Genomic DNA, 19,799 nt, shown 5'->3' on the forward strand with positions numbered 1-19,799 from the left:
TCTAAGAAGTAGGTATTAATCCATTGTCTAGTAAGGCAGTGGAAGTTAGGGTCAATATTCGAACTCATGTCTCCCTGACAACAAAACTCCACTTGGCAACTCGCTTTCCACCTAGGTCATTAGGATAATAACTACTCTTGCAGCCCTGTGCTGAGATCTCCTAAATGCACACCAGCAGGGTGTGAGGTGGGGACTGTTCTCTCTGTGCGCAGAGAGGAAATGGAGGCACAGTTGCCCAAGTCATAGCCAGCAAGTAGCTTTTACTTTTTTTTTTTTTTTAACAGAGACAGAGAGAGAGTCAGAGAGAGGGATAGATAGGGACAGACAGACAGGAACGGAGGGAGATGAGAAGCATCAATCATTAGTTTTTCGTTGCGACACCTTAATTGTTCATTGATTGCTTTCTCATATGTGCGTTGACCATGGGCCTTCAGCAGACCGAGTAACCCCTTGCTTGAGCCAGCGACCTTGGGTCCAAGCTGGAGAGCTTTGCTTAAACCAGATGAGCCTGCACTCAAGCTAGCGACCTCGTGGTCTCAAACCTGGGTCCTCCACATCCCAGTCCGATGCTCCATCCACTGCGCCACCGCCTGGTCAGGCAGCTTCTGCTTTTGACCTAAATGCTCTCCTGCCCCTCATCCTTATCACTGAGGCAGGGGTGCTGCGGTATGATCCTCAGAAGGCAATAGGGTGGAGATTCAGTCAGAATGTGACCCAAAAGGAGGGCTTCTTACTCTGGGGTTCCCAGAGGTCAGTCCTCACCAAGACAGTTTGGAATTTTTATACTCAAGGGAGTTTCCTTCTTTTCCTGAGTTCTCAGCACCCTCTGGCCTTGAGACATGGCCTGCTTGAGACTGACCTCTTAGAGGCACAAAAGACAAGGAGCATGGGCTATCAGATTTGTTTCTTTTGACAAAAGTTGTTTAGTAGTTAAGACCTATCTGGTGTGGGGCACCTTAGAGCACTGCCAGCACCAGTTATGTTTCTTTAAAGGACTAAAGTGCTGAGTTTTTATATCTAAATATAGAAAGTTAAAAAAAAGTAAATAAACAAGTCAGAGTTTGTCTTGGAGGAAGTATTGATTTGTACTAGAAAGGAAACTTAGGAGGAACTGAGTCCTCGAGTGGCTGAGCAGAGGCTGGCTGGGAGAGACTTCTGGCCTAGAGCACTGGTGCTGAGACTGGGGCTGGGGTCCAGGAAGAAACTCCTGTCTGGGCATTTCAGAAAGCCAGGCACATGCCAGGAAGGGTGGTGGTTCTCCCCCTTGATTTCCAAGCTCTTGCAGGTCACTTGTCCATTTTCCTAGTGCCCTAGTCTGCCAAGTAAGTGCTACAGGCACCCCTCAGGAACCAGGAGCAGTGGCGTTCTCTCTGACAGGAATGTCAGGGTAAAGTATGCCCGCTCTTAGCCATGGGGACACGTCATGGCTGGCATCAGTGGCCCATCTAGCCTTCTTATGTCACCAAAATAGTTTTGAGGGAGACTGTGCATGAGAGGCTCTGGGAAGGGACTTACCTTCCATGTGAGTGCTCAGTAGATACTGGAAGAAAGAATAAGGTTTTTTGCTTTTCCCTTTACTGTTTTTGTATGTGTGTGTGTGTGTGTGTTTTTTGGGGGGGGGTTTGTTGGCAGCGGTGGGATCCTTTACTGTTTGTTAACATTTTTATGAAAGTCATACCTGGTCAAGGTTAAAAGTTTCAGTAATGTACAAGGGTGTATTGACAGATGAAAAGCAGCAATTTTAATATGTTTTGGAAATACTTTGTTAGGAAGATAGTGATCTTGGCCATTCTAAACTGCCTCCTCTTCTGTATTCTCAAAGATTAACTTAAACATAAAACATAGCAGCTATTTTAAACCAGTGGGGCTTTTTTTGTTTTGTTTGTTGTTTGTTTTTTAAAGGAAGAAAAAAAGCCTATCACCATTACTCTACTTGGTGGTAGGTCTTTGGCGATTTCTGGCCTGTGGAGATGCCTCCAAGTTTAAGGTTGAAGCTTTCCAGGTGGGCTTGTGGGCATGGAATAGACATTATGGTTGGGAGTTACTGTTGGTAAGGACTCTTTTTGTGGCCAGTGTGACCAGCCAGCCCTGGACTTGTGGGTCCTAGGACACTCAGCCCTTGGAACCTGGCCTCTGCCCACAGGCCCACAGTCTCTTCCTGCTCTGGTTCGGGCTCCTTGGCAAGTTGCCCAGGCTGTCTGGTACCCTGGTTCTCACCTGTGTCCTCACCCGTCACCAGGCCTCTCTTTCACTAACAGCCTTCCTGGCATTTGCAATCTGCTCTTCAGTTTTTGTTTTTATTTAATTGATGTCTAATTAGTAGTTGTGAAAAGTTGTACTGGCCAAGCAAATAATACGTTTCCTAAATTATGCTGTGTAGGGCAGCAGTGGAGTTGCTATTTTAAAATAGGATTTTGTAAACTAAACCTGCGTCCTCATCACAGGAAGTACTGAGTCGATGATTGATCGATGCTGTGGAGCTGGCCCTGTGCTCAGTGCTTCCCTGTTCCCTCCGTGACCGCCCTTGAGGCTCCAGCTGGCCCACACCTCCATTCGGCTCTGGATAGCTGCTTTACGTTTGTTTCTGCCCTGTGATGCTGGGCAGTGGCCATCAGGAGACAGTACAGAGGACTCCTCTGTCCTACCGAAGGTCAAGGTTGCCTGACATGATGGAATGGCCTGAGGCTGTTGGGATCTGGTTGAGAGAGAGTCTCCCCACACTAGGGCTCAGTGCTGCGTTGTCAGGGACAGCAGAAGCTCCTGCTACTCATGCTGATGTTTTCTTTCTTAACCTATCAGAGGGCTGATAGGTTAAGGGAAGAGAACCTAGAAAATAGTTATTTTTTCAGACCAGGTGTGAAGACTTGAGCCTGCTGACATGTACCTACCCAGGGCTTGCTTACATGTGGACGAGTTCATGTGTAAACATGTGATGTGTCACCTGAGATGTGAAATAGGTAGGGAGAGTAAATGCATCAAGAACAGCTTAGAAAAGACATCATTGTACAACCACTAACTAGGGATGGTGCTTGAGGTCCATCTCTTGACCTCTGACCTTTGGGTTGATAGTAGTAGGGAATATAACATCTCAAAAGCTACCCAGAACCTGACCGGGCGGTGGCGCAGTGGATAGAGCATCGGACTGGGATGCGGAGGACTCAGGTTTGAGACCACGAGCTCACCAGCTTGAGCCCAAGGTCACTGGCTCACTCAGTCTGCTGTGCCCCCCCCAGCCCCCATCAAAGCACATATGAGAAAGTAATCAATGAACAACTAAGGTGCCGCAACAAAGAATTGATGCTTCTCATCTCTCTCCCTTCCTGTCTGTCCCTCTCTCTGACTCTCTCTGTCTCTGTCACAAAAGAAAGAAAGAAATTTTTTTTAAAAAAGCTACCCAGAATGCTGAGGGCCAGGGGACTGCACTCAAGCATGGTATTTCTGGACCTCTGCCTGGTGGATAAATATCAAGCAACTTCCGGAACAGTGCAGAGGCGGAGGGTGGAAACGGCCCTGGACTTAGACCGCTCTACCTCTTCCTCGCTGTGCAATTTGGACCAAAGACTTTCTGAACCTCACCTTTCTCATTTGTTTTATTTTGTTTGTTTTGTTTTTGATTTGTGAAAGAGGGAAAGGAGGGGGGATAGGTTTGTGATTTTACTCATTCATGCATTTACTGGTTGTTCCTTGTATGTACCCTGATCAGGTATCAAACCCACAACCTTGGCATGCTTCAACCAACTAAACCACTCAGCCAGGGCCTGACTTTTCTCTTTTGTAGTCTCTTTATTCAGTAGCTCCTACCATGGGAGGAACTGAGGATTTGATGGCAGCATCATTCTTTAATAAATGAATGAGCGGTGGATGGATTCAGGAAAGCACCTTGCTCAGTGTGCCATGTAGTACCACTCAGGAAATGTTAACTCCAAAAGGGAGGGCAGTGGGAAAGGTCACAACTGATGTGGGCGCATCTGGGGCCTCAGGTTTGGAAAGTGTCTGCACTTCTCTCACTGAGCGCAGTGATGGCAGCTCCTTTGTAAGCTAGACATTGCACGATAGGGTGTCCTTGGGACCGGTCCATTAACCCCCTTGTCTCTGGGGTGAAAGGCTGTGTGCAATTAGCAGCTTTTAAGCCAGGGGATTGATGACTTTTGCTTCAGTGTTCTTCAGAGTTCACCTGCCACTAATCTGGGGCCCCAGAAACAGGCAGGCTGACGGCTTTTTATCTCACTCCAGAGGCGGCAATTACAGTGATAACTGACGTTGAGAACTTGGCTCTCAGGAGCCTACTAATTGACTGCAGGGCCTGGTCCTCTCCCTTGCCCACACTGCCTTCTGGTGTTCAGTGGTAGCTCCAGGCCACTTCCTCAGTGCTCCATCAGCCAGGCAGAGCATCTCGAAACCCATCTTCAGAAGGCACCAGGGTTGGTTTGACCGTAAGATACCATCTTGGCTTTCACAGTGACTTTAATTGTCCTTTAGACCAGTGTTTTTCAATCACTTGGTCTACAGACTGGTCCGCCAGAAGTTCCATGCTACTCTGTGAAAGAGTTAACCACCCTGATACTGTATGAAGATGATAGAACCAGTGATCTTAGATCGCTTATGATTTCTGTCTTAGTGCTCCCCAAAATAATTATGTATCCTATTTTCACTGGTCCCCAAGTGTAAGAAAATTGAAAACCACTGCTTTAGACTGTAACTAAGAGGTCCAACAGTGGACTTTCTTACCCTGAAAGGGAGGTGGAGTCAGTGGACAGTACTAGAATCTTCTCTGCCAAAGGGTGGAGAGTGAAGGGCAGAGGACATGAGTCTCTCACTTGCCACTTATAGTCTATACTAATTTAACTGAATTTTAGTGCTGGTTTTTTTTCCTTTACCTAACATAGTACAGCCAGCAAGTTTCAGAAGGATCACAGTTCAAATGTTTTTTTTTTTTAAGTAAAATAACAGGGAAGAAATAGAAACTATCTGACCTAAGAAGAGGAAAATTCATTCTAGTCATAAAAACAAAGGAAGACATTATAAAGAAAATAGTCTTGAAAACCCAAATTTTTGAATTATATACTTCAAAAAATTTGATACACAAAAGTAGATGACAGAAAACAAAAGAGAAAATGTGTTTATAACATTAACACATACAATTGCTTAATATTCTAAGACCTCTTCCCAGTTAAAAATAAGAAAAACCACTCATGTGAAAATGAACAAGAACATGAATAGGAAATTCACAAAGTAAGAAATACTGCCAAGAATCTGTTAAATTTACTAGTTATCAAAATAAACATTAATAACAGTGAAAACTTGGGAAAACCTAAATGATTAACAATAGGATTTTTTAATTTATTGATTGCTTTTAGAGAGACACAGAGAGAGTTAGGGGAAAAAGAGAGTGAGAGAAGCATTCATTTGTTGTTCCTCTTATTTATGCACTCATTGGTTGCTTCCCGTATGTGCCCTGACTGGTGATCAAACCTACAATCTTGTTGTCTCGGGACAATGCTCTAATCAACTTAGCTAACTGGCCAGGGCAACAGTGAGACTATTTTTGAAATTATTATATCCCACCCTGGCTGGATAGCTCGGTTGGTTAAAGCATTGTCCTGAGGCACAGAGGTTGCCTGTCCAATCCCTGGTTGGGGCACATACAGGAACTGCTTAATGTTCCTGTCTCTCTCTTTCTTCCTCTCTCTAAAGTCAACAAAATAAACATTAAAAAAAATTTTTTGGCCCTGGCTTAGTGGATAGAGTAACAGCCTGGCGTATGGACGTCCCGAGTTCAATCCCCAGTCAGGGCACACAAGAGAAGCGACCATCTGCTTTTCTTCCCCTCCACCTCCGCCTTCTCTCTCTCTTCCCCTCTCGCAGCCAGTGGCTCAGTTGGTTTGAGTGTCGGTCCTGGGCAATGAGATTAGCTCAGTTGGTCCCAGCATCAGCCTTAGGTGCTAAAAATAGCTCTATTGATTTGAGCATCAGTCCAAGACAGGAAGGGGGATGTTGCCAAGTGGCTCCCGGTCGAGGTGCATGCAAGCATCTGTCTCACTATCTCCCTTCCTCTCACTTAAAATTTTAAGTTATTATATCCTTTGATATCTTTAAAATCATGTTGTAAAGCCTGACCAGGCGGTGGAGCAGTGGATAGAGCGTCAGACTGGGACGCAGAAGACCCAGGTTTGAAACCCCGAGGTCGCCAGTTTGAGCATGTGCTCACCAGCTTGAGTGCAGGGTCGCTGGCTTGAGCGTGGGATCATAGATGTGACCCCATGGTTGCTGGCTTGAGCCCGAGGTCACTGGCTTGAGCAAGGTTGTCACTCACTTTGCTGTAGCCCCCAATCAAGGAACATATGAGAAAGCAATCACTGAACAACTAAGGTGTCCAACGAAAAACTGATGATTGATGCTTCTCATCTCTCTCCATTCCTGTCTGTCTGTCCCTATCTGTCCCTCTCTCTGACTCTGTCTCTATCCAAAAAAAAAAAAAAAAAGGTGTCGTAAAAAAATAAAAATGTTTAAGGACTAAAGTAAGGTCACAATATGCTTTGCAAGTGAAAAGGGTGGGTTAAAACAGCATTATCTCCATTCTATTTTAAAAAATAAATAAAATTCGTCGGCCTAGCATGCGGAGGACCCGGGTTCGATTCCCGGCCAGGGCACATAGGAGAAGCGCCCATTTGCTTCTCCACCCCTCCGCCGCGCCTTCCTCTCTGTCTCTCTCTTCCCCTCCCGCAGCCAAGGCTCCATTGGAGCAAAGATGGCCCGGGCGCTGGGGATGGCTCTGTGGCCTCTGCCTCAGGCGCTAGAGTGGCTCTGGTCGCAACATGGCGATGCCCAGGATGGGCAGAGCATCGCCCCCTGGTGGGCAGAGCATCGCCCCATGGTGGGCGTGCCGGGTGGATCCCGGTCGGGCGCATGCGGGAGTCTGTCTGACTGTCTCTCCCTGTTTCCAGCTTCAGAAAAATGCAAAAAATAAAAAATAAATAAAATAAAAAAAATAATAATAAATAAATAAATAAATAAATAAATAAAATTAAGAGTAACCCTGGGGCCTGACCTGTGGTGGCGCAGTGGATAAAGTGTCGACCTGGGACATCCTGAGGTCACTGGTTTGAAACCCTGCACTTGCCTGGTCAAGGCACATATGGGAGTTGATGCTTCCTGCTCCTCCCCTCCCTCCCACTCTCTCTTCTCTCTAAAATGAATAAATAAATAAATAAAAATGAAAAGTTTTGTTTGAAGAAGACCGAAAAAGGTTTTAGGGGGTGAAAAAAAAAAAGAGTAGCCCTGGTCAGTTAGCTCAGTCAGCATCATCCTGATATGCCAAGGTTGCTGGTTCCATCTCCAGTCGGGGCACATACAAGAATCAACCAGTGGCCTGACCAGGCGGTGGTGCAGTGGATAGAGAGTTGGACTGGGATGTGGAGGACCCAGGTTCGAGACCCTGAGGTTGGGCTCATCTGGTTTGAGCACAAGCTTACCAGCTTGGACCAAGGTCGCTGGCTTGAGTAAGGGGTTACTCGGTCTGCTGAAGGCCCGTGGTCAAGGCACATATGAGGAAGCAATCAATGAACAACTAGGGTGTCCCAATGAAAGACTGATGATTGATGCTTCTCATCTCTCTCCGTTCCTGTCTGTCCCTATCTCTCTCTCTCTCTGACACTCTCTCTGTTCCTGTAAAGAAAACAAGAAAAAAATAAACTTTAAAAAAAAAAAAAGAGGAGGCCCTGGCTGGTTTGCTCAGTGGTAGAGTGTCGGCCTGGCATGCAGGAGTCCAGGTTCGATTCCCGGCCAGGGCACACAGGAGAAGCGCCCATTGCTTCTTCTCCACCCCTCCGCCGCGCTTTCCTCTCTGTCTCTCTCTTCCCCTCCTGCAGCCAAGGCTCCATTGGAGCAAAGATGGCTCGGGCGCTGGGGATGGCTCTGTGGCCTCTGCCTCAGGCGCTAGAGTGGCTCTGGTCGCAACATGGCGACGCCCAGGATGGGCAGAGCATCGCCCCCTGGTAGGCAGAGCGTCGCCCCATGGTGGGCGTGCCAGGTGGATCCCGGTCGGGCGCATACGGGAGTCTGTCTGACTGTCTCTCCCTGTTTCCAGCTTCAGAAAAGTTAAAAAAAAAAAAAAAAAAGGTCAAACCAGATGAGCTCATGCTCAAGCTGGCAACCTCAGGGTCTCGAACCTGGTTCCTCCACATCCCAGTTCGACGCTCTATCCACTGCGCCACTGCCTGGTCAGGCTATATTTTTAAAATAAAAATAAAATTTAAGAGTATACATCAAATGCGGACAGTTATTTTTGGTTGGTGTATTTCCATACATTTTAATTTTTACAAATCAAGTATTTTGCCCTGGCCAGATACCTTTGTTAAAGCACCATACTGATACACAAAGTTTGCCAGTTCAATCCCTGGTCAGAGCACATACAGGAACAGATTGATGTTTCTGTCTGTCTCTCCCTCTCCCTTCTCCTCTCTGTAAAATCAATAAAGAAATTAAAAAAAAAAAAAAGACAGGCCGTGGCCAGTTAGGTCAGTCGGTTAAGAGCGTCATCCTGAAACAACAAGGTTGCAGTTTTGCTCCCCAGTCAGGGCACACGCCGGAAGCAACCAAAAATGCACGACTGAGTAGAACAACAAATGCTTCCCTTCCCCCCTCCCCTCTCTCTTCCTTTCTCTTTCTGTCTCTAAAAAACCAATGAAAGTTAAGCCCTGACCAGATAGCTCAGTTGGTTAGAACATCATTTCAGAGCATGGAGGTTGCTGGTTCAGTTCCCTGGTCAGGGTACTTACAGGAGCAGCTCAGTGTTTCTGCCTCTCTCGCTCTCTCCCTGCCTCTCTCTCTCTCTCTCAAAAAAAAAAAAGATATTTTAAAATTTTCAGTGAAAAGGAATATGGGGGAAGTAGGTTGAAACATCTAGAAAAGTGCTTAGCACATTTCTCTCTCCTGGAGGGTGCCCTCCTGGCTCTCCCCTTCTCATTCTCTGCTCTCCACTGCTGCTCCTAAGACACCTGCATGTTTCTCTGCAGGACTGAGCACTGAAGGCATCTACCGGGTCAGCGGGAACAAGTCAGAGATGGAAAGTCTGCAGAGACAGTTTGATCAAGGTAAGGCCACAGCCCACTGAGCATGGGAGACTATAGCTATTTAGGGCGACCGTGAGGACCAAACTGCTGCTGGAGCCCCTTGAGGGGGCTGCAGTTCGGCTCTGGGGGTGCTCCTGCTACACACAGCCCCAGAGCAAGAGGTGTTGGCTCGGGGACTGAGAAGGAGAAAGCATTTGGCCCAGTTAGCGTTGCCTCCACAGTCACACTGCCACAGAGGAGAGAGGAACAGGCCCCATCAGCAAACGGAAACATCACCCTGCCAAGATTGTGTCAGCCCGTCACCACCCGCAGACACTGTTCCGGGTCACCCTGGCACATGCCTCATTTACCACGGAAGGACCTTGCTTCCCTGGGACTGGGCCATGCAAGGACAATTACATGCACATGCTGTAAAAGTTGGGTTGAGAAGACAATCCTATTTTGCCAGGGCCCAAGAGTACCCTCTTACAAAGTCCCTGCACAATAGAGCAAGCAAGGGAACGCTTTGTGACTAGCTGGCCCTTGGAATCCAGGCCTCCAAAACTGAACTCCTGTGAGTTAGACTTGCTCTTGGCACAGACTGCGTCTCCTAAGCTAGGTCAGCTCTGAGATGCCAAATCTATTTCACCCCAACCAGTGGCCAAACTCTGCCTCTTAGAACTAAGCACACTGTGGACGAGAAGCCTCACCACCTGTGCCAGCAGCTTATGAGCCAAAGCAATCAAAGTTCTCAGCTGTCACTGGCCAGAGAGAAAGGTAAGCTAAGGTTCAAAGTAGGGTTCAACTCAGCACATGGCTGGGCCTGAAGAGACCAAGCCAGGCTCTGAAGCCAGGCAGCCCATGTGGGCCTGCATGGCAGAGCAGCGAGCCAGTTCACAGCCGGGGGAAGGCAGCATGCCCAAGCTCCAGGCGCCGTAGCACTTTGAACACCACAGTCAGCCTGCTAGTGAGCAGTGGGAGGAGGGGACACAGGAGGAAGGGAAGCACCTGTTAACCTTGCAGGATGAGGTAGAACCACGCCCTTGGGAATGCACCTATACTGTACATACAAGAATCTGTAACCCGCCTGACCTGTGGTGGCGCAGTGGATAGAGCATTGACCTGGAATGCTGAGGTCGCCGGTTCGAAACCCTGGGCTTGCCTGGTCAAGGCACATATGGGAGTTGATGCTTCCTGCTCCTCCTCCCCTTCTCTCTCTCTCTCTCTTCTCTAAAAAAATGAATAAATAAAAATAATTAAAAAAATAATCATCTGTAACCCAGCTTACCCCCCAAAATGGGGACAGCTAATGACTATCAGTGAATGATTTCTTACAAATCAGGAATGCAATGAAGTCTGAAAAAAAAAATTAGAGGTCAGTGGTGTCATAAGCTGGGAGGGACCAGAGGGGGAAAAACAAGACTGTTCTACCATCATAAGAGATGAGGGTAAGGGCAGCAGTCAAGATTGTGGGTACTGCCTGACCTGTGGTGGCGCAGTGGATAAAGCGTCGACCTGGAAATGCTGAGGTCGCCGGTTCGAAACCCTGGGCTTGCCTGGTCAAGGCACATATGGGAGTTGATGCTTCCAGCTCCTCCCCCCTGTCTCTCTCTCCTCTCTCTCTCTCTCTCTCTCTCCCTCTCTCTCCTCTCTAAAATGAATAAATAAAATTAAAAATTTAAAAAAAAAAAAAAGATTGTGGGTACTGTGTTTGTAACCCACCATGAAAAGGGGGTTGGCCTTTCAGGAAAGTCCCCCTCCCTCCTTCTGTAGGAGGGAGGGGTGTAAGGAAGAGGGAGCTACACATCCAAGCAGACATGGGGAGCTAACCCAGCAGCACAGAAGGAGGGGCTGCAGCTCCTCGCCTCACAGGTGACCTTGGAAGGAGGCTTGGCTTTTGCCTCTGTCTGCAAGTCTGAGAACCTTTTTTACACGGCATGCAGGGATGCTCCTGTCCAGGCTGCAATAGTCCTGAGTCCCTGCCCAGCCTCCAGGCTAGCCCTGGCAGCATCCCGGGGTCCTCAAGGTCTCTCTGACTTCCCCCAAACACTGAGTTTTCCTTTTGTTTCTGCCCAACTTAGATCGGCCTGGCCTCACTTTCCCAACTTTCTTTCAGACCACAACCTGGACTTGGCAGAGAAAGACTTTACAGTGAACACTGTGGCTGGCGCCATGAAGAGCTTTTTCTCAGAACTGCCTGACCCCCTGGTCCCGTACAGCATGCAGATGGATCTGGTGGAGGCACACAGTGAGTACCAGCAGCCTGGCCCAGCTCGTGGGCCCGTTAGCACCACAGAACGGGTCCTGCTCTTGAGGAGCGGGCACTCTGGCTCTTGAAACTGAGATTTAAAGGACATAAGGAAAGGAAACTAACAAGATGACACCAGAAGAACTTGCCAATGAGACCCCTGCCTTTGCAGACCAGAGGTGTTTGATGGTGCCCCCGCACTCCATGAGTTAAGAGCCTGGTTTGGGTGTCAGACTCAGGTTGAATCCCTGCTCATTTGCTTGTGCAAAGTATGCTGTTCTCTGACCCTTCATCTTTGTCACTGTCCCTACTCCTGTTTATGAAGTAAGATTAGGGAAGGCCTAGAGGTAGGACAACAGAAGACCTGTTGGTAGGTACTTGTTACTTTTTTTCTGCTCCTCTCTTCTCATCTCTCATACAAGGAAGTTAGCCTGTGGTCTGGGGCAGGCAACCAGCTTCTGGAGGGAAAGGGACAGACAGCCCCAGTGGCTGCAGCAAGTTAGCACCTCTGGTTTTAAGAGCCACCTTTGCATGCTGTCGTGCCTGCCCCACCAGCGGTTTCCACCCTGGCCTGCCTCTCTCAGGAGGCATTTGTCCATCCAGTTGGTAGCCTTCCTACTGGGCAGCCTTTCCTGCACTTTGCCTAACGCTGCATAGGGTGCCTGCCCTCTCGAGCTCCCCACATGTGGCTTGTTCTACCTTTTTTAACCAAAGGCAGCCTTTCTGATTTGCTCACAGGAGCCGAGCTGCTCTGCAGCAGGAGGGAGTGTCTACCCATGACCAAGGGGCTTGGGAAGAGGAACGGGAGCCATGCACCCAGACCCAGGGACATTAATCTCATTTTGTTACTGCCCAACTCAGAAGAGGGAGTTTTTTGTTTGTTTGTTTGTTTGTTTGTTTTTTAACAGGGACAGAGAGAGGGATAGATGGGGACAGACAGGAACGGAGAGAGATGAGAAGCACCAATCATCAGTTTTTTCGTTGAGACACCTTAGTTGTTCATTGATTGCTCTCTCATATGTGCCTTGACCGCGGGCCTTCAGCAGACCGAGTAACCCCTTGCTCAAGCCAGTGACCTTGGGTCCAAGCTGGTGAGCTTTTTGCTCAAACCAGATGAGCCCGCGCTCAAGCTGGTGACCTCGGGGTCTCGAACCTGGGTCCACCGCATCCCAGTCCAATGCTCTATTCACTGCACCACTGCCTGGTCAGGCAGAAGAGGGAGTTTCAAGCAAGCACAATTTATTGGCAAGCCTGATAGTGTGGGCAGAAATTAGGGGGAAGTCACAGATCAGAGCTGTAAGTCCTGAGTCGTGGATTCTTAGAGGTGCCCCTGCGGGCTGTAGTGGCCAGCGGCTGCCTTCCCTGGTCTGCATTTCGCAGGATGTTTGTTTCTGCAACCTGGCTGCCGCCTTCACCATATTTTATCAACATGCTGTTGGCAGGGTAAAATTGTTCACAGCTCTCCAAGCCCACCAGGGATGGGGTAGAAGCACATAGTTCTGGAACTGTCGTAGGCCCACCTAGCCTCCTTTCCCAACTACGTTCTCAGGACAGGACTTAGGGTTTCTCCAGGTTAAGGGGTGGGGACATGCACCAGCTTCTGTGAGCCTGCTGTCCTGATAGAGGTCCTTGCAGCAGTCTCTTCTCCAGCGGACCCCAGGCTGGCCCAGATGCAAGACAGAGGAAGTCTGCACCAACCAGCTTGCTTTCTACCTGGGCTTGGCCCTGAGCTTCAGAAGTTAGGAAGGAGGTGGGGGCTGGTGCCCAGCTTGCGGGCAGTTGGGGGATCCCTGTTGGCATTTGTCTTGACTTGGCGCCATCTAGAGGCTTGTAGAGTCCTGGCAACCAACAGAATCCCATTGTTTCTGCAGGAATTGCTGACATAGCATCTTTTTGTTTTTGGAGAGGGTGTGGGGGCAGGAGAGGGAGATGTTATGGATAGGGAATCGGCTGCCCTTCCTACAGCAGCTTCCTTAACTCCCAGCGCTAAGGAAGGGAGCTCATTGCTGCTAGGGCAGCCTGGAAAAGGGCGGAGATTTTCCACTTCCTCTTCCTATTGTGTGTTTTCTGTGCCCCCAGCTAGTAGGCTGGAGCTCCGTCTTGAACTTGGTGTGGGGGGAGTGTGCCCCCTGACCTGGCACCTCTAACAGCCAAAGCAGGCTGAGTGAGGATAGGGGCTGTGCATGTCGGGGGGGAGTAACTGAGCCGGAGACACCGACCAGTGCCGAAGTTAGTGTTCAGGGACATGGAACAGTGATTCTCAATCCCAAAAGCAGCGGTTCCAGCCTTGCTAGATTTCCATGGTAACATTAACTTGACTAGCTCTTTCCACTTAATACCTAAGAGCTGTTGTGTTTGCATGTGCTCGGGGTGTGGAAATGGCTTCAGATTCCATCACAGCAAATACCAAGGTCACTATCAAATTGTTCTGTTCTGTAATTTCACAATATTGAGCACGCTGAAAGTGTGTCACAAAATAAGAGAGATTTGTGATCGTTCACCATTTACCTTTCTACAGCATTCAGGTTGCTGTGTGGGACTCAAAAATGAATAACAGCATACAAGCTGGGGCCTGACCTTCGCTGCAGAGACGTTGTCCCTGCCCTCCCTGGGTGCACATATAAGCTATCTGCCAGGCAGAAGGAAGCAGTCTTAGCTAGAAATGCAGAAAATGCATTGAGGAGGAAATAAGGTAGAGAGCTTCGTGAGAGAGGTGACATGAGACAGAGAAGAGAGCCTTGAATTTTCTGTTCCATCTTGTCCTCATACCTCTCGGCTCTTCTTGCCCCACACCTTCTTCTCCTACAATAGCCGTGCCCCCCACCACCACCTATCTGGGATCCTGTCCATTCACTGCCCCACAGGCCCTGCCCTAAGTGTTTTTTGCTAGAAGGGGCCCTAGAGCTGACTCTGACTCAGTGCAGAGATCCTGAGACTAAGGACTTTTGCCTCCAGGACCTCATTAGCCCCTATACCTGCCTATTAGGTCCATGTGTGCATTTTAGTCTATAGAGACCAGTAGCTTTCATCAGATTGTCAAATCTGATGTGTAATGTATAACCCGTATTTGTTCAGAATGCCAACTTACCATCCAGATGAGACCACTTAGGGCCACAGATACTAAATGACAGACTGGCACAGTCACCAGGCAGGGAGCTCACTGAGCTCTTGTTCATGTGTTGCCTTGTGATGTTGCTCATCCTGGATCCCACTTCCTCTTGCCTGTCCAGATGACTACTCTAAGGGCATGAGGTGTTCCTTCCCTCCTAGCACGTGCCAGTCCTTGCCTCAGTCTGGTGGGCTAGGAGACACTGAACACGTCACTGCAAGGCTGTGCCTCCAGGAGAAGGGCGCCCGGGATCTCCCAGAGCAAGGACTCAGCTCTGCAGTCACTTTCCTCCTGAGGGAGAGGTGGGGCTTGCACACGGGCAGGTATGCCTGCATGCCTCACTGAAAGGCGTGGCCCTGAGCCGAGTGTTGTCCTTTTCCAGTGGTGTAAGTGTGCCAGGTGGTCAGAGGCCACCAGGGATTTTCCCGTAGGCACTGCGTTGGGCAGCAGCCGATCCAAGCCTAGAGCCTGGATGGCGGCCTGGGCGCCAGAAATGGCAGCGGAATAGCAAACCAGGGCAAAAATGGTGTTTGAGGTCAGGGTCCCTGGTGTAAATTTGTGTGACCTTGGCCCAGTGTTTTTGCTTCTTTGAGCCTTGATTTATCTGTGTGCCATGAGAGATGGAGTGAGCTGGTCTCTGAGGTCCCCAGAGACCTCTGGCTATCTCCTCCTCTTCCTCCTGGGTTCTTGTGGTCTCAGTTGTTCTAACTTGCCTGGTCTGTTTCCAGACTTTGTCTTGGTTCACCCGGCCTGAGAACGCCTCTCCTGCATGTCTCACTGCCTCAGTTGACTGACATCTAATCTGAAAAGTGTAATGTGTTAACTGGGAAGGCTTGAGCCTTGTTACTACCACCCAACCCCGAAAAAAGATAATTGAAGTTGGAGAGGACGCTGCAGCATGGTGAAGGGCAGGTCACCCAGAGCACGTGTGCTGACCCGGGACTCGGGGCCTGGGGTCCATGCTGCCGCACCCTCACCAGCCTCGTACCCTTGGCGTTGCCTCTTGAGTAGGTGTTCTTACCCAGCCTATGGGGAAGCCCAGCCCCCGCCTTCACTTGGGTGATGGTGAAGGCTACACAAGGAGTAACTGTGAGCCCTGGCTAGATAGCTTGGTTGGTTAGAGCATCATCAAGTGACTGTGAAATCTTCCCACCAATATTCCACCCTATTCAGAAGTAAGTTGCTGGGGCTGCAGTTTGAGCCTGGAGTAAGTCCCTCAGCCCTGGTGGCTTGATTGAGAAAAGTGAACAAGGTTGAGTCAGAAGGACATCAGCAAGATGGTGTGACAGATGCAGGGCCAGGCTTTGCGCTGGGAGATTTCCTGTTGCTCTCCTTGATGGCCTCCCTCCTCCCCGTGCCATAAGTTTGATGTTCCTTAGCACCCCTGGGCACCTGCACCATACAGCTAGTGGGAGAGATGGGGAGGAGGCCATCGAGGTCCTTGTTGGGCACCTCACTGTGTTAGGAAGGAGACTGGCATTGCTGGGGATGGTTCGTGAATCACTGTCAGAGCAGCCAGGAAGAGGAGGAGGAAGCAGCCCCCCTTGTTGCTCAGCAGATAGGAAGGAGAGGGCATCCTGGGCAGACAGGGCCTTGCCAGCCCCATTTTCCACCTCCAGCCAAGAGGGCAGGTGAGGCTGGCTCTTGGGTGAAGGTGCCGTTTAAGTGCCTGATGAAAGCGAACACAGCTGTTGTGTTTGTGTCACTGGCACCCAGGGGGCCTGTGCTGCGCACTCAGGAGGGGGTGTGGTGATTTTGTTAAATGAGACTGAGCCGTGCGCGTGCTTCTCATGTTCTTCCTCCTAGAGCAGCTTGCTTTTTTTAAGTAAACTTTTTCTTAAAACTTAACAGGAGGCCCTGGCCGGTTGGCTCAGCGGTAGAGCATCGGCCTGGCGTGCGGGGGACCCGGGTTCGATTCCCAGCCAGGGCACATAGGAGAAGCGCCCATTTGCTTCTCCACCCCCCCCCCCTTCCTCTCTGTCTCTCTCTTCCCCTCCCATTGGAGCAAAGATAGCCCGGGCGCTGGGGATGGCTCCTTGGCCTCTGCCCCAGGCGCTAGAGTGGCTCTGGTCGCGGCAGAGCGAGGCCCCGGAGAGGCAGAGCATCGCCCCCTGGTGGGCAGAGCGTCGCCCCTGGTGGGCATGCCGGGTGGATCCTGGTTGGGCGCATGCGGGAGTCTGTCTGACTGTCTCTCCCTGTTTCCAGCTTCAGAAAACGAAAAAAATTAAAAAAAAAAAAAACTTAACAGGAAAGGGGTTTTTAAACTCAAAGCCAGTGAGAAAGTATGCCCCCAAGGTGGACCCCTTGAAATAAACCTTGGGTTCAGAGGAATGAAGTTGATAACAGCCCCACATGATTAGTTCCTGTGGCTTTTGGTCATTTTCTAACAGACAGATGTTACCAAAACACATGTTTTTCTCAAGCCACTCTCAGGTCAAAACCTTTGCCCTGCTTCCTGCTCATTGGCCTGCCAGCTGAAGCTCTCCAGGCTCTGCCTGTGGCTTCATAGCCACCTATCACTGGGCTCCTGAAAATCAGACTAGCTTCCAGGTGGCCACTGAGCTCCTTACTTTATGGAGTGCCTTCACCGAGAGAGGGGATCCTGCCATCAGCCCCTTTTACAGACGAGAAGACTGACACTCAGACATGTCACTTCCCCAAGGTCACACAGCTGCTTGTGTCAGAGACAGGATTCATACCCAAGACCATGTGGGTCCAGTTTGGGCTCTGGACTCCCTGCCAAGCCCTCTCTGTACCTCTCCTCTGGCTGTTTCTGTTCCATCTGTCCTTCCAAGTCTAGTTCTAGCCAGGCTTCTCAAGTCCTTACCCAGACTGCAACCCTCTGGGCCCGGCACCAACTGCATCAGTTCTTCACATGGAGGCCACAGGCTTCCTAAAGAATCCATGGTTTGCCTGACCAGTGGTGGCGCAGAGGGGAGAGCGTCAATCTGGAACACTGAAGTCCCAGGTTCGAAACCCCAAGGTCACCAGCTGAGCGTGTGGTCGCTGGTTTGGCTTGAGCCCCGCCCCCGGCCAAGGCACGTACAAGAAGTGATCAGTGAACAACTAAAATGAAGCAACTACAAACTGATACTTCTCACTTTTTTTCCTCTGTCTCTCTAAAAATCAATTAAAGAAAAATAGAATATATTGGTTTGGGGAGTCTACAAACCTCCAGATTCAGGCAGACTTATACACAGCTTATTCGTGGGGAGTCCAGTGCTTTTCTCCATCGCAAAGAAGCCTGTGTCCCTAAACCAACTAGGAATCATGATATTTATTTCTCTTTTTTCTTTTCTTTCCTTTTTTCTTTTTGAGAGAGAGAGAAGCTTCAACTTGTTGTTTCACTTAGTTATGCGTTCATTGATTTCTTCTCAGACATGCCCTGACCCGGCCTCGAACTGGCAACCCCGAGCTCAGACCAGCAACCTCAGTTCTCCAGGACAGCGTGTCCACTGCACCACTGGCCAGGGCAAACCTTCGTGGGGTTTTTTTTTGTTTTTTTGGGGTTTTTTTTTGTATTTTTCTGAAGCTGGAAACGGAGAGGCAGTCAGACAGACTCCCGCATGCGCCCGACCGGGATCCACCCGGCATGCCCACCAGGGGGTGATGCTCTGCCCATCTTGGGGTGTCGCTCTGTCGCGACCAGAGCCATTCTAGCGCCTGGGGCAGAGGCCAAGGAGCCGTCCCCAGCCCCTGGGCCATCTTTTGCTCCAATGGAGCCTCGGCTGCAGGAGGGGAAGAGAGAGACAGAGAGGAAGGAGAGGGGGAGGGGTGGAGAAGCAGATGGGCGCTTCTCCTGTGTGCCCTGCCCGGGAATCGAACCCGGGACTTCCGCACGCCAGGCCAACGCTCTACCACTGAGCCAACCGGCCAGGGCCAACCATCGTATTTCTTAATGGACCACCCATCTATCTACCCTCACAAACCTCAGTTTTTAGGATAGCTGCCCTTCTTCATAGGCTGGCCCTGCTGTGGGATTTCTAAGCTCTGGAGTCATAGAGATAGCCTCCAGTTCCAGGAAGCATCTATCAGGGTGTCTTCCCATACTCAGAGGAAGCCGTCCTGGCCACCCGATTCCAGGTGCGCTCTGGACCCTTTTTGCCTCACGGGCCCCAGCCAGCTCACCCCGCCAAGCTGACCCAGACTCACCCCAGGGACAGCGTGTCCACTGCACCAGAGGGTCCCCAGTCAGGTTCTCCAGCCTCTCTGGGCCTGATTCCTCATCCTTGAAATGGAGTGAGAGCATCCCGTGCTTCACAGGCTTTGAGGGCTGGCTGGCGCAGGCCTGGCGTGGATTGAGCGCTCCGTTTGGGTGAGCTTGTTTACAGTCTCCTAGTATACCAGAGTTCCACAATGGGCAAAGTGGAGGGAAGGGGTGCACAGACCCTTTGATGGACCGCATGAGAATCCCCTACTGTTTGCATCAGCAGCATCTCCAGTGTGGAGGGTCCCTGTAACTCTAGGAAAAAGACAGAGCCCTGGTTTTGTGACAGACTCCCTCCCTAGACAGTCTCTTGGCATGGATGAGTGGCAGCATTTACTCGTCTGGTCAGGAAGCTAGCAGACTTTCTGCATTGAGATGCCTGTCTCCAGGGGCAACCGAATGAGCAAAGAATGGTGTTCTTTATGGTGGAGTGTCTTTGGGTCATTCAGTTTCAGGTGGTGGGGGCCAGGAAGCTCCAGGCACACAGTGCTCCCTGCAGCTGGGGCTTGGGACCCAGAGGTGGGCCTGTCCCTGGGCCTGTGCCACTGCCAGGTGTGCTGCCCTGGGCACAGGCTCTGGGGGAGGAATGGGGTTGGCCTTGTCTAAAAGCCCTGGGCTGCCCCAGAGAAGCTCTAACACAGCACACCTGAAAGCACCGCCAGCTCATTGGTTGCAAGAATTTCTCAGGACCAGTGTCTGCTTTGAGCCCCGGAACACCCCCAGCTGTGTCCATGGAAGTCTCTGGTTTTCTCTTCCCTCAGAAATCAATGACCGGGAGCAGAAGTTGCATGCCCTCAAGGAGGTACTCAAGAAATTTCCAAAGGAAAACCACGAGGTCTTCAAATACGTCATCTCACACCTGAACAAGTATGTCGCGGGGCTTGCTGTTCAGTCTTCCCTCCCCCAGAGCTCTCCCATCAGGGCCGGTGAGCAGCACATGAGACTGAGGGACCTGGGGACAGGCCACCGGCCTTCAGGGGACGCTGGTCTGCCTCCTCTACGGGGCACAACCGGCTCGGGTGCCACCCTGGTTCTGTCTGAAACCCTATGACCCCAGGCCTGCGCTCTCCAGTATTTTTGTTTTCTTGTGTGACAAAATGCAGTGCCAGAATAGTGTGCCGTGAGAAAGAGCACACCTCAGTCAGGTGAGCGCAGGAGCTGCAGTCAGGAGACCACTAACGGCAT

At 50.2% G+C, this 19,799-nt stretch overlaps 1 protein-coding gene across 1 annotated transcript in view; it reads left to right on the top strand.

Annotated features, from left to right (window-relative positions):
• Window positions 1–19,799, top strand: part of ARHGAP35 (Rho GTPase activating protein 35) — a 151,552-nt gene that overhangs the window by 127,164 nt on the left and 4,589 nt on the right. Inside the window, exons 4-6 of the mRNA XM_066373841.1 lie at window positions 9,015–9,092; window positions 11,167–11,298; window positions 19,376–19,481. Of these exons, the coding sequence (XP_066229938.1) occupies window positions 9,015–9,092; window positions 11,167–11,298; window positions 19,376–19,481 (316 nt within the window). The remainder of the gene's footprint in view (window positions 1–9,014; window positions 9,093–11,166; window positions 11,299–19,375; window positions 19,482–19,799) is intronic.

Source organism: Saccopteryx leptura, chromosome 3, assembly GCF_036850995.1.
Source record: "Saccopteryx leptura isolate mSacLep1 chromosome 3, mSacLep1_pri_phased_curated, whole genome shotgun sequence".
Lineage (NCBI taxonomy): Eukaryota > Metazoa > Chordata > Mammalia > Chiroptera > Emballonuridae > Saccopteryx > Saccopteryx leptura.